Genomic DNA, 15,283 nt, shown 5'->3' on the forward strand with positions numbered 1-15,283 from the left:
CAGGGTTAAGATTCTAAAGACTTAAGTGATATTTGATAAAACTTAAAATTAAGTACTGGAAAAATAATTACTGAATTTTAAGTGTTTAAAATTACAAGTACTGAAAGTATTAAATGATGTAACTGTTATAAAAGTATTAGTTGATAATATTTAACTTAAAATGTTAAGTTAAATATTTTGACTTATCATTCACCAAAAAAAACTATTTTGACCTATCAAAATAAATGATTTTTTTACTTAATTGACTATTTTAAGTGGTAAAAAAAACACACTTAAATTAAATAAGTGCTTGATATTTTAATTATTTACTTTTTTTGTAATTTTAATTTAGACATAAAATTTGTGAAGTTTTTTCTCCCGAAGCGAAGTAAGGGTGTCTTTCTAGTAATTTCTAAAGCTAATCGAAAAGTGATTTTCGCCAAAAAAAAAAAAATTGTTTACAGGGGAAATATACGATTTAAATGTTTCCGGGTCCGATTTGGCATTTTATGTTGATTAAATGAATAATTAATTTGTATATTTAGCTTTTTTTTAATAAAATAGAGAAGTAGATTAATAACTCAGTTGACATCCACGACCAATGATTAGACACAGAACCCACAACCCGAGCCATACTATGAAGTGAACTGTTCGCTGACCAATGAACAAAATTGACCAAGAAATTTCCAATATCCTTAAATAAGGATTCACAATCACCAACAATTAAATCAATAATCGAATTACAGCTAGTTTCCCGCTTGAACGCATAAACTAATAGTTTGACATCCGATTCAAGTAAAACGTCTTTCCACTTTATAGTCCTTAACCAATTTAACACTTCCCGACATGAGGGGGCCTTAATGAGAAAATGATCAAGTGAACAATGAAGAAGTCCATTACCTGCTGCAAGGAAATGCATATAGGAGTTACGAGCCACAAAACCAAATCTAGCACATCCCAGTTCTTGCAACGTAGCCTCATCAACGTTCACCTTAATCATATCAGCAGGAGCAGGCTCCCATCGCCTTGCACTAGCAGACCGAGACACATCGGCAGCTTCTGCCATCTTCTACGCCTCCTTCCAGTGGGAAAGGAACAAACATGCATTATAGGATAGCATCGAAACAGACATTGCCCTATCATTCCAAACTCTATCATTCCTATTCGACCAAATAGTCCAACAAATGACATCTAGCGTAGTATCATGGCGTCTTAGGCTAGAAGAGTTAAACTAACCAGTGAATCCGGATTAGTAAGAATGTGCCACCCTTATTTAGCTAGAAGAGCTAAATTAAATTGTTTAAGGTTGCGAAAGCCCATCCCTCTGAAACTTTTAGAACACATAATTTCTCCAACGCTTTCCAGTGGAGTACCCGGCCCTCAGACCCCCTCGAGCCCCAACAATACGAGTTCATCATTTTCTCAGTTCGCACATAACAACCAAAGGAGAAAAAATTTAGCTCATAGCATAGGAAGGCAAAACCTGAATAATGGAGTTAATTAGAACCTCCATACCATCCCAAGATAGGAACTTGGCCTTCTAGCCATTCAATCTAGTCAAGACTCTTTTTTCAATGTACTTGGACACTTGAGTTTTATTCTGACCAACCACCAAAGGGAGACCCAGATATTGACCTAGGACAGACACCAAAGATATACTAAACAAATAGCTCAGGTCAGCACATACTGTAGTGGAGCAGTTTTTGCTCAAAAAGATGGCTGACTTTGAGTAATTAATTTCCTGCTTGGACGTTTTTTCACACTGATAAAGACAATGCTTCACCACCTCACTTTCTTCCATTGTAGCTTTGAAGAATAGATAACAGCCATCAGTGAAGAAGAGATAAGAGATAGACAGGGTTGTTCTAGCAATTTGACACCCATGTAGAAGACCTTGTTCCTCTAGCCTAGAAAGAGACAAGGAAAGTCCCTCGGCACAGATTAGAAATAAGTACAGGGAGATAAGGTCACCCTGCTTAAGACCTCTACTTGGAACAATTGGATCGACTGTATGGGAACCATTTACTATATGATAAGTAGCCTTTGTAACGCAATGCATAATCAGACTGATCCAGCGTTTTGCAAAACCGAGCTTCCGCATCATAAGCCTAAAAAATCTCACTTCACTTTGTCACATGCCTTGGACATATCCAATTTGAGCGAAGCAAAACCTATTAAGCCTTGTGTTTTCCGGGCCAGAAAATGATTTACCTCAAAAGCGAACATGACATTATCTGAGATGAGCCGTCCTTGAATAAATGCACTTTGTCATGGAGAGATTATCAAATGCAGAACTTTCTTGAGCCTATTAGCAATTACCTTTAAGAGAATTTTGTGTATTCAGGCTTTGAAATTTTTGGGATCAAAACAAGGATGGTATCCTGAATATTATCAGGAATTCAACCACCCTAACAAGAGGTGACCACATCAGCCTACCAAATCCAGTAGTGTTGGTAAAAACATGGATTAAACCCATCTAGTACAGGACTTGTGTCAGATTGCATGGAAAAAATTGCCGCTTTAACCTTTTCAGCAGAAAAAGGACGAAGGAGCTCATCATTCATATCCTCGGAGATCTTAAGATGCAGATTATTAATTATGAAATTTGGGTCACTACTTCTCGATGTAAAGATATTATTGAAATATTTAGATAGGAGAGAACCCAAACCTATATGTCACTCCTCCCATAAACCAAAATCGTTCTTGAACCTCTCTACGATGTTTTTCTTTCGCCTACTGTTTGTTGCCAAGTGAAAACATTTTCAAGTCGCCAGCCTGTAACCACGACTTCTTATACCTTCGTCTACAGTACACCACCTGTTGTAACAAGATGGCATCCAGATTACCTCTCGTAGTCTGAAACTATTCCTACGATAACAGATCCGCCCTCCTCCGTAGCATGTTTATCTTCCTCCAAAAAGCCTTGATCCTAGCATGAAACCTTTCTCGAATGTGATCGCCCCATTCATCCAGTAACTCACTGCATCATTTCTATCGTAGCAACAGGTCCACCCCTCCAAAATCAGACCAAGCCATTGTTGGAGCATCTCTAGTGGTTGGGGTGGTTAGAAATGCTACATCATCTTTTCTACCCACCCTCCATTCTAGAGACAATTATCTCTAGTAGTTAACCATTACTCCCTCCGTTTTTTATCATATGACGTTTTAAACTTTCTAATTTGTTTTTTTTTATATGTCGTTTTGTATTACCAATGCACTTTTAATAATATTTTCTCTAATTTTCCCCTATTTGTGATAAGAGATATATAACTATTAATGCAAATAACCTTAATTAAGCCATAAAAATTAAGATGAGAGAGAAATTTGCATAGAAAATAGAGATTAGATAATGGTATATTAGTTATTTTAATAGTCACATTAATATTATATTAGTTTTAATAAAAAAATCTTAAACGACATATAAAAAAACAGAGGGAGTATTATTATTAGATAAATATTAATAATTTGGTTATATTTATCAAAACTAAAAAAATCAAATGTTGTTATATAAGAACGTTGAAATTCTTATTTTATTGTTTGATTTTTAATTCAGAGTAGTTAATTAGCAAAGCAAATATTTTTGTGGTTATTAAACCCCACAAAACTGTCCCATAAACACACATCTCCCAGTATGAAAAGCGCCTCTTTAGCATTTGCAGAAAACATTTCCATGCTATTCCTCCATATCACGCACGTCGTTCACAAACCTTCTTTAGTGCGTGACTTCTTCCATTGCAAGGAACAATCCCAGCGAGTCTCCAATTCTGGCGACTCGAACTTATTGGATGGTAAAATTAATTTTCTCTCACCTTACCAAACAATACTAAAATCTAAATAATCTTAAAATTAAAAAATTAAAAAATTAAACTTACTTAAAATATTATAAAATTTTTTAATTTTAAAGTCGTCAACACTTAATTTAATTTTGAGGTCCTTGTTAGTAAATCGAAAAACCTCAGCAATCTCCTGGTCACAAATGAAAACCTCACTCTCCCTTTGGACTATTTTTTTTTTTTTGTACAAATAACAGTTTGACAAAAAAGTGAAAGCAAATTGTTTTTTTTAGGGTAATTAATTTATTAATCCCTATATTTTGACAAAACACACTATTTAGTCCCTGTATTTTTAAAAACACACGATAAAGTCCCTAACGTTTTTCTCGGTGAACTGTTTAGTCCCTAACGTTTTTCTCGGTGAACTGTTTAGTCACTGCCGTTAGATTCTCATGAAGATTCTGTTAGTCAATTTGGATTTACGTTCTTCTTTTCCTTTATTTTCATTTCCTTTAAACTCTAATGCATCTGAAATTAACTTTGAATGTTCTTCTTGATTTTCTTCTTAATCGTTCAAATTCGTAAGCATTGGGTCTGTTCTTTTTCTTGTTCTCCATACAAATAGCTTCTTCTTCTAAATTGGATTTCCTTTTCTGAAGTTTGAAGGTAAATAGTAAAGGGTAATTTAGTAATTTCCGAAGTCATAAACGGTAAAAAAATCTAACAAACAGGCGGAAGGACTAAACAGTTCGCTGAGAAAAAGGTTAGGGACCTTACCATGTGTTTTTGAAAATACAGGGACTAAACAGTGTGTTTTGTCAAAATATAGGGACTAATAAATTAATTACCTTTTTTTTACTTGACCCTTAAATTTATTTGGGTTCCGCGAGGGCAAATTTGTCACTGCCATACAATGGACATAATCAAATCTAATTTAAAAGTTGAAATGCTAAATTAAATAAAAAAATAAAAGTAGGATTATATAAAATAAATTTAAGGTGAGGGTAAAAGTAACTGAACACAGTCATATTATGCAAGAAATTTATTATACACAAATAATTTGGTTATGCTTTAACCAAGTTCTTTTTATTAAGAACAGCCAGGAACAGAGCAATAGAACACTAACTAGGATAATTTAACAGAGGGCCATGAATTTGAATCAATCCAATTGAATGCAATGGGGCTTAGAAATGAATCAGGAAGGCCAAAAGAACTGACCAAGGCAAGTGCATGAGGTCTTAATTCACTGCAAAGTTCATTCACTTCCTTCCTTACTGCAGCAGCATTTTCTGTTGTTAAGTATCCATATCTGAGAAATGCTGCATCTTCTTCCATACAGATTAAGGCGTACATTGATCTCAACAGACCTAGAACGTTCTGCAGATGAAAAAACTCATATTGATTAGCCAAATTTGTGTTATGTTATGCAGTTTAATTAGGGATGGCAATTCATGTCATTTCGGGTTATATGTAATTTTACTATCCCCGTTAAGAGTGGAGGATAGAGAAATAGTTCTACATATCTGTGTCCTTTATCCACCCAATAATGACTCATTAGTCATTACTTATTTAATAAATTACTAACCCGCTGATAAGGTATCGTTTCATAAGGGCCAAAGGGCTTTAGTCTCATTCCGAGGTAAACTCTTGGGCCTAGCCCAATTAAGGCCTAAGAGCGAACCTAGCTTCGGTCATAACACTGACTTCTCTTCGGGAGAAGCCTAAAGGAGACATGTGGACCAATGAGAAGGCTGGACTCCAAAGTCACGCTCCCCAAGTTCACATATATTTCAGAACAGAGTAATAGGGTCCGAAACCAATGAGGAGCTGACACATGTACATAACACAAGCCCACTTGTAAGTAACATTTGCCTATAAATAGCTTGGAAGTTAGAGACACAGGTATGTGACTAAATACTCACTTCTCTCTTGCTAATTTGCTTTCAAGTTGGTATTCTTTCTAGATACCTCACTGACTTAAGCATCGGAGAGGGTTTGCCGTACTCCGGCCCTTGTCTGACTGTGTACTGTGTTCTTAGGTCACCAGAAGCAGTTTGCAAGGAAGATTCCAATATTCCGATATCACCCGCTAAACTCATGTTGAGTTCGTGTTGTGTCCACAATTGTCACCTCTAAGTTTAATATTAACTATATGGTGTGCGAGTTTCACAAATTTCCACAGAAAAAAGTATGACAGAAGACTAAGAAAAATGTCTTATTAATCCTATGTTTGTGTTATCTCATGAAGTTTAAAACTAATCCTATGTTGCACGGAAACTTTAATTCTAAAGCATTTCATTTCATGTTTCTCTATCTGTTTTGGAAACGAAAACTCTTGGAAACCTGTAGAAAACATTTCGGATCACGTTTATATAATTTAAAAATTTTGGAAACTTGTTTTCTAGGATTTAATGTGTTTTCAAAAACAGATCAATACTAATCACATTTTCAGTAAATCTCTTATATTTTCTAGATCAACTTCTACAAACTTCCAAAATAAAATAAATCTCTTTCTTCCCTCTACTATATGACTTGTACATAATGTTTATATACATACACTTTTGTAATTTTAAAACTTCATAGATATTTCTTCAAAAAAAAAGGAAAAAAAACTTTATATACACATGACCCGATTGTACAACTCGAAATCGGTATTTGCATTTAACTTAGAAGGTATTGTGTGTATTCATATATTTTTATTATTATATGTTTCCCCCATATATCAATTTTCTATATTTTATACAAATATCTTAACCTAGTCTCTGTTTCCGTTTCAGTTTTTGTATCCTTTTCTGTTTCCATATATATTTCCATTTCCTATATTTTATACAAATATCGTTTCTGGTTTCTGTTTCTCTAATATAGGATTAACCATATAGTATGCAAGTTTCACAAATTTCCCACAGAAAAAAATGACAAAAGACTAAGAAAAATGTCTTATTAACCTTTAATGAACCAGAAGATACAGAGGACTCTGCCTTGAGGATGCTTTGCAATATTTCTAGGTCTGCAAAAGCTCTGCCCAAGTCTTCTGCAAGTTGATAAGCCTATACAGGAAGAAGAGATGAGAGGAGAGAGTAATTAATGACGATTATAAGATCATAAGATGAGAACCAAGTTTAAAACCAGAGAGACAAGAATCCTTACCAAAAGGAAGGCATACTCTTTGCTTTCACCCTTTGCTTGATGCTGAGATACTTCGGCAGCAAAGCGATTTAATAGATCTCTCTCTCTCAAGCAGAATGCATCCATCTGATAACAATTTGAAGCACTAAGGCATTTTTGTTTACCAAGATAACTAGCTAATGCATTAATGCAGTTAATAATATAAATGTATCACCTGGAATTGGCTGCTTCTGAGCATGGAACTAGTAAGCTGTGATGGAATAACAGGGCATGGTCCATTCATGTGTTCTAATCCTAATCCCTTGAATGGTTTGCTTTTCTTCTTAGCTGATACGTATTCTCCGAACAGTGCCTTGCTAACCTGAATTTAACAAAATTGCAGTGCTTCAGATAGGACCTTTAAGTAGATTGGCTATGGAAGCAAGGTTGTAAAAACCCGTAGGGGCTAGTCGGATGGACAGGCCCCTTGTGGATTAATAGGATTTGTGTTTTTGTATTTTCTTACTCGTGAATAAACAAATTATTATATAAATACAATTAAAGTATGTATTATAAAAATATTCTAAAATAATAAACTCAATTCATTAACAACCATGCGACAATAATCAAAAATGAATTGTAATAACGCAAAAAATAATAATAATAATAATAACGTTTTTTGTTCTGATCGCAGCCCAGGCATCCCTTAAGCAGCTTCCAAGTGGCCCCAAAGTGGCCTCCCAGGCGGCCAAAAAAATGGTCGGGCTTAAAGAACGCCCAGAGGGCCTAGGCGGGGAAAATCCGAACGGATTCTCAAGACCTAGGCGGTCCAGGTGGCATACTTATTGAACACTATATGAAAGGATACTTAAAAGTGAAAATTATATACAAATCACATTTGAATCTGCATTTTTGGCTATTTTGTATCACTACTTAGTTGAATAGCAGTCATCCTTGAGCAATTTTCAACAAAATGGTGAAGCTACAATCTACATTACCTGCTGCATTAGCACATTGTTGTCCCCTTCAAATGTGGACTGAACATCAAATTCACTTTTCAATTGGCCGATTCGATTTTCCGTTTTCAAACCTTGTCCTCCACAAGCTTCACGGCATTCCTGATAAACATAGTTAAACAAACTTATTTAGGTGTGATATCATTCAACCTAGAGTCAGGAAGGAAATTTCTATATAGGATTCAAGTCCTCACTTGAAGAGTTCTCATATTATGCCAGGTTAAGATAGCCTTTAATGCACTTGAAACAACATGAAGGGTCTTGGTTGTCTCTGGTGTTCTTTTCCAGTACATAATTTTCAAGTCATTTCCAGCAAAACCCATAGCACATCTGCAGAAACGAATCCCATTGTTAAATAGGACTGTAAACCGCAGCGTTCACCAAAAGGACGAGAGCCCCTAACTTCACCCCAAAAGCACGATCAAAGGGGAAGGTTTGGACCCTTCCTTATTAACCAGCCAGGAGACACTTTGCAACCGATGTAGGACGCATCAAATATGAACTTTCAACAAAGGGTTCAGTAAAATATTAATTTGACATTTTGAATAAGAAAATTTAAGAATAAAGATTTGATATCACAGGAAAGCTTGTGACATGTAGCCATAAGAGTGTCAAAGAAATTTTCCTATGACTTACGTCTTGGCAAGAAGGGGTAAGAGTCTTCGTTGATGACTTGGATAATCAAGTAATAGCACTTCAGGTGCGTTAGGTGTGACAGAGAATGCCCGCCTAGTCAATGCATATCTTATGGCAATTGCTAAACCCATCTGATATGAGAAAATAAAATGAAATCATATGAATCAACAATGGCACATAAGAATATGATAGAACGCAATATTAACAAAACACAAGGAGAAGTTTTAAATTTTCTAAGTTTGTACGCACATATATAACTAAGGGTCCATGATAGATCTTCCAAATGAATCAATTGTCAAATACCCATTTTATCATATTGAGGAAATTTCTGATAATCACACTTGAGTGATGACAGAAGGACCACTATATGACGCATATGCAAGATAGAGATTAGCCTAAAAGGCCAAAAGCCATGAAGATAAGGCTAACTCAACCCCTAACCCCTTTATCACACTTAATAAATGATGTCCAGATGTAAATGAGATTTTGCATTGTGTAAGGGGGAGTGAATTGGTCCATAGGGAAACTGGCCCAAGCATTGGCACAACTCTAAGGAGGTTTCAATAAGGAGTGGTAAATAAATGGAATATAATAGTGGTTGTTGCTCCCAAATCCCAAGTTAATAAAGAACTACGTTATACAGGGACGGATTCAGGGGGGTTTGAGCACCCACTAGTAGCCGGAAAATGCCAAAATTCTATGGAAACTGTGTACGGGGTTTAATTTTTTAAGTAAATACACCAAAAAAAATATCGGTTTAGCACCCATAAATCACGAGAAACCACCGCAAGCACCCCCATGAGTCCTAGATCCGTCACTGAATTTAGAGGATAAGAACTCTTCAGCATAGGATCCTCGTCACCCGTGGACTAGTGACAGGTACAAGATATAAGTGATCCACCCCAGTCCATGAGGGATTAGGAAGCAGGCATCCGGACATAGGAAATGGAGGTGGATGTCTCCATAGAAAACGAATCCTATGAGCACTATGGGTCCGGGGGGTCCATAGTGCACACTCCTACGAAGGTTGAGGTTCGATACACATGGGATTCTTGTCAGACATTATTCGGAAGTGGCTTACGTATATTGACTTAGGTTCGGCAATACTCTCAGAAGTAGGACTTGGAGAAGTCTTGGCACCGAATTGGACTTTACTCTTGAAATGCAAGAAAGACTTTTGTTGCAATTCCTACTAATGACTTGACATAAGCACCCATACATGCAATATTTAATATACTCCAACAAAAAATAAGGACTACTGTTTGAGTTTAATACCTTTGCCATGTAGACTGCAGAAACTGCAATAGTTACTCTACCAGAAGTCAACGGGGCTAGGAACGCTCCAAATCTCTGGGAGGAAAGGAATAGTAAATTCAATTCTTTTTTTGTTGTCTCAACAATTGGACAAAAGCAATGTTGTCAAATGAGCATTAAATGTAAAAAGCAAAAGAAGAATACAAAAATAATAATAATAAAAATAACAATAAAAATAAAAATAGTAATAATAATAAATGATGTGAATTTAATATCCATCTTGAAAATGACTACCTGATCTGGGTCTTTTATTGCGCTCAGATATTGACCATCTTTTGAAACATCAGCAACAGAATTTAACAGATTCTCTCTAGGAATTCTTACATTGTTAAACCTGAAACAGATATCCAACATTATCACAGGAATAACTTACAGATAAAACACGACTTAACACAGGGACATGTACTTGGCCAAATAATCATATTTGCTCCTGAACTTTGGAGATGTCTAATTAGCCATCAAACTTACTTAAAGTGACATATTGCCTCCTAATTCAAAATGTCCAAATCTCCACTTTACTCTGCTGGGACCATTTGAACTAAAAGCTTAAACTTGTAGTTAAAGGCTCAATTCATATTAATATTTGACTCAACCCACCCACGAATGCCTACAAAGCTTAAAGCATGCACAACACAGGCTCATATTACCTGTCCTAAAATTAAATCAATAAAGAAATCGAATCTTTAATCACTTGGTCAAAGAGGGTTTGATACCATATCATGGAACCATTTGAATTAAAAGTTTAAACAGGCAGTTAAAGGCCTAATTCATCAGGTCACTTAAAGCAAAGGGATCAATTACCACAGGTGTCCTGATGTATTAAGCCATCATAAAACGCTCACCAACAAGGAAAGATAAGACTAGTACCAGATCCGTCCATTATCAACACCATTCAGACCAATTTTATGACCGCAATCAGCTATGCGGATGTTAGGGCATATATTGCCATCTTCATCCCTGATCTGAGCAATAAATGCATGGACACCTTGATTTGTCCCATTAATGTTGAGCTGTGAAAACACTATCGTGTGTGTTGCATGCTAAAAACCCAACAGAGAATAAAAACCGTGTCAGTATACAAATGCTGACACAGGAACAGCATATGTGACAGATTATAAATTTATATAAGAGATTTTTCGGAATTACTACACCATACATTAGCAGCGCCACCAATCCAATACTTCTGAGCTGATTCAGAAGGAGTGTTGATGACAAATTCCTCTGTGTTTGAATCATAAGTAGTTACTGTTTCAATTCCTCGCACCTGAAAATATCAATTGAGAATCAGGTCACCAAAGAGCATCCAGATCAAAAGATTGACAAGCTTTACGTACATTACTTCCATGTCCCAATTCTGACATAGCAAAGCAACCCTTGATTGCATAAGTTTCAGTATCTCTCAGCCACTTATCATGGTGGCGCTTTGTGCCAAAAAACTGGACGGCACTACCCCTGAAATCCATTCACAAACTGAAAAAACTTAAGAGAAATTTATAAGTTTATCAGTAGAAAACCAATTCCAGAATCCATGTAAAGAAAAGGAGATGAACTTTATCAAAACCCGCGTTGCTCAACATGATTTATTCCAATCTGGAAATTTCATATCTATAAGATAAGAAACGAGAATATAACAAGCTCAATCAATTACCATCAAATTGTAATTGCGGATTCAGGGTATATGAAAGTGAAATCACCCAACATAACTCTTGCGCTTGGCATGTGAGAAAGAAGGGAAACAGAGAGAGAGTAGAAAGAAGATAGGAAAAAGAAGAAGAAGATAGAAAATTGATTAGTTTGTTAATAATTCCCAAATTCCACCGACATAATCCCCTAAATCCAGCTTAACTCACTGCAATTCCACTGTTGCAATAGAAATTTAAAATTCACATCAAAGTTTCTTGTCTTTTGCATAATAACTACATATAGCAGCCAAAGCATTAAAAGCTCAGTCAGAGAACTATTCAATTTCCTATTTCCCAACCAACAGGATAACACCAGAGAAGGGGATAAAATGGAGAAGAAATACGAAGTGAACTCATACATACCATAAAAAGTAGTGAACACCAAGCTTAATTCCAAGCGAATGATCATAAATCGCAAGAACTTCATTAAGTGCAAATTTTCTCATCTCCGATTCCAATCCATTATCCGTCAACCATCCTTCAAAAACCCCTCTTTCCAACAAAAACCCAATCCGTTTCATCGTAATCTCCCTCTGCTGTTCCATCGACTGATTGTAATCCGGCACCACAAACACTCTTCCTCCTTTCTCTTGTGGATTAAACAACTTGCTCTGCCTCATCAAACCAAACAACCAATCCCGATCCTCAATATTATGCATATCCAGCAATTTCCGCATGTCCTTGATATCGAAATCGAATCTTTCGTGGAGCTCCGGAGGAGAGTAGCTGACGCAGACATTCGATTCCAGAGGTGAAACGTCTTGGGAGGAAGAGCTGAGTAGGTGATTGCTTAGGATTTGAGTGCGAAACCATGCTCGATTGGTAGAGGATGATTCAGATGCCATTTTTTTTCCTTATTTGGCAAAGGAGATGATACAATTAGGGTTTATGTTTATCAGAATTTTCAGAAAGATTGGAATCTTCAGAGACCGAGGATGGAATAATGCGAAATGTTCAAAAGAAGAGGTGATAGTCTGACTATATTTTGAATATGTTGTCAGTTCACGCGCGTAGACGTACGCGTGAGACACGGTAAATATAGGCGCATGCGAAGGCACGACAAGTAGTGTATTATTTATACTTGGCGCCTATTTCTTTATCTACCCAAAAAGAAAACACGTGACTTTATTCAAAGTACACGATTTTTTTTACATATAAAAAGAAAAAATAAAAGTAAACGATTTTTACTTTTTTTATAAAGAAAAGTAAACGATTTTTCGTTGTAAAAGAAAGAAAAAAACTATATTATTTCGCCAATCACTGGATCATGTATCGGGACTGGTTTAAGCGATCCATCCTAGTCCACTAGAGATTAAAAGAATCGGGTTTTCGGCTTTTGAGAAAGGAGGTGAATGTCTCCGTAGGATGGAATCCTTACGGACGCTTTGGACCCACGAGTTGGCCCATAGTATGGTTCCTTTATGAAGCGAGGTTTAATCACAGGAATCCCATCCGAGACGGAAGACAGATTGATGAGATGTTTGATGTTCAAAGGAGATAGAACCCTTCGGTAAAAATTGGCTGGCCGTGACTTGGGAAAATCTTGACGTCACACGAGGCTTATTTACTGTTAGCTGATTATCTTTTTTGTTAGCTGATTTGACTAGTTTCATTGTGTAAACTTATTTGGTAAAATTTAGTTGATTATTAATAGCTGTTTGTGGCAACAATATAATTAAAAAAACTCTGGGTTAAGGTGCAAAAATACCCCTAACGTTTTGGGCCAGGATCAATTTTACCCCTAACGTCTAAAATGGTGTAATTTTACCCCTAACGTTGGAAGCCAAGAGCAATTTTACCCATAACGTTAATAAATTGGGTCAATTTGAGAAATAATTCATCAAACTGTCTTCTCGGTCATGAATCTTGTCATCTACACTTCATACGTGTGTCATTTTATCAGTAACAAATTATAAACATATGTTGGGATGTGAAAAAAATAAAAAATATACTATCTTTTTGTACGAATTAGACAAAATAAATTCAAAAAATTCACCAAATTTATAAATATTAATCTCAAATTCTATTATTAAATTATAAAAAAACATTAAATCCTTTTTTCAGAACGAATTGTTATGCAATTGGTTCTGAATAAGGAACAAAAATATCTGTATTTTATAACAGTGTCTGAAATTGACCCAATTTATTAACGTTAGGGGCAAAATTGCACCATTTTAGACGTTAGGTGTAAAATTGCTCCTGACCCAAAACGTTAGGGGTATTTTTGCACATTAACCTAAAAACTCTTAAAACAACTTTTCAAAATTAATTTATTTTGACCTAATATATTTTTTAAACATTCGTTCATCAAATACTGCTATTAAAAATTTGACTGGTGAAAACATTTAAATGACTCAAACCTCTTAAAAAAAACTTTTTACCAAACCAAACTATTTTTAAAAAAAAAACACATGATTTATTTATAGCAAAAAAAAAAAAAAAGAACTTCCTTGTTATTTTAATTATGTGAGAGGTTACGTTACATAATGAAATATTAATTTTATTTTGATGACATAAAATTGATCAAATTATTGTTTTTGCTACTAGTGGAAAGTACATGCATTTGTTCATCAAAAAAAAAAAAGTACATGCATTCTGTAACTAAAGAAAAAAATATTCACTCGCTTCTATTTGTAAATAGAGTTATGATCCGCTTCAGATCTACGAGTGATGCAATCACCTTGAGTGATTGGTGAAAAGTGACTTCGTCTGTGAGTTTCGGGTTTAATCGATCGGAAATAGTACGAGTAATTTAAATGGACGGTATTAGGTCAGAATCCGGTCGGTCTTTGGATGGCTCATAAATGCATTTTCAAAAACGGAATAAGGCAAAACAAAAGCCTAAAATGAAATTCAAAATATTAGGAACGAGTTTGTATGAAAATTCAGGATATAAACCGGATGTAAGGAGTCGGGAATGTAAGAATGGTATGGTTGGATAGACCATGTAAAAATGAATTGGGGGTGCAAAGAATAACTTGTAAAATGAGTTTTCGGATACAATGAGACGAAACAAAAGGCTAAAACCAAATTCAAGACGTTAGGGATGAGTGTGCGTAAGAATTGAGCATAGAAACAGATTGTAAGGAATCAGAAATGTAAAAACGGGTTTGTTGTGTAGAATGTGTAAAAATGGACAGGAACTGATTTTAATGAACTTTGAGCTATGAGAATATGAACTTTTAGGCTCGGGAATGCTAAACAAACAATTAAGAACTTAGAACGGATTATTAAAGGGTAAATTGAGGATGGAAAATGGTCTCTGAAGTGAATTTAGAGCTTAGAACTTAGGAAAATAACGTCAAAAGTCTAGAATAATTTTGGCATAAATTGGATACTCTTGTTTAGTTGATTGCGGTTGGAATGGATGCTTTAGCCTCTATTTATATTTTTTTTCCGGAACGTGGGAGTTCCCACTCTTTCCTTAATTTACTCTCACCAAATTCTCACTTCTTCCATTCATCTACATTCCACTCTTTCCACTCACCTCACTCTTCCAAAAAAATTATGGGTTTATGGGTAGTGGTTAATAATATGTGTCAATTTTAGAAATAACTCGTGGACTCATCGAGACGTTTAGCTCCCGAAATGTTCGTTGCTCAGTAAAAAAATCCATTGTTTCGAGTCTTAAGAATTTAACCCGATTAAGTCTCCTTCTAAGTCCACACGACATGTAAGTATAATCACACGAGGTGCGGCCTTTTCAACCCAACGTGTTTATAACTTTAACATTTCACACGGTGTGCGGGCATAGCCACACGTCGTGTGAATTAAAATT

At 35.5% G+C, this 15,283-nt stretch overlaps 1 protein-coding gene across 2 annotated transcripts; it reads right to left on the reverse strand.

Annotated features, from left to right (window-relative positions):
* Positions 1–4,706: 4,706 nt before the first annotated feature.
* LOC136228792 (acyl-coenzyme A oxidase 3, peroxisomal-like) lies at positions 4,707–12,550 on the reverse strand. Of its 2 annotated transcripts, none has more exons than XM_066017268.1 (13): positions 11,869–12,550; positions 11,158–11,275; positions 10,980–11,087; positions 10,691–10,863; positions 10,058–10,157; positions 9,785–9,859; positions 8,510–8,640; positions 8,068–8,203; positions 7,856–7,975; positions 7,093–7,239; positions 6,900–7,004; positions 6,698–6,799; positions 4,707–5,129 (listed from the first exon to the last, which is right to left on the reverse strand). In XM_066017268.1, exons 1-13 carry the CDS (start codon positions 12,348–12,350, stop codon positions 4,878–4,880), a joined length of 2,049 nt encoding a protein of 682 aa, XP_065873340.1. In that variant the 5' UTR covers positions 12,351–12,550; the 3' UTR covers positions 4,707–4,877. The 2 variants fall into 2 exon arrangements, with proteins under 2 accessions (XP_065873340.1, XP_065873341.1); XM_066017269.1 differs by having other exon boundaries at positions 11,158–11,293; positions 11,869–12,007.
* Positions 12,551–15,283: the final 2,733 nt, after the last annotated feature.

Source organism: Euphorbia lathyris, chromosome 5 (assembly GCF_963576675.1).
Source record: "Euphorbia lathyris chromosome 5, ddEupLath1.1, whole genome shotgun sequence".
Lineage (NCBI taxonomy): Eukaryota > Viridiplantae > Streptophyta > Magnoliopsida > Malpighiales > Euphorbiaceae > Euphorbia > Euphorbia lathyris.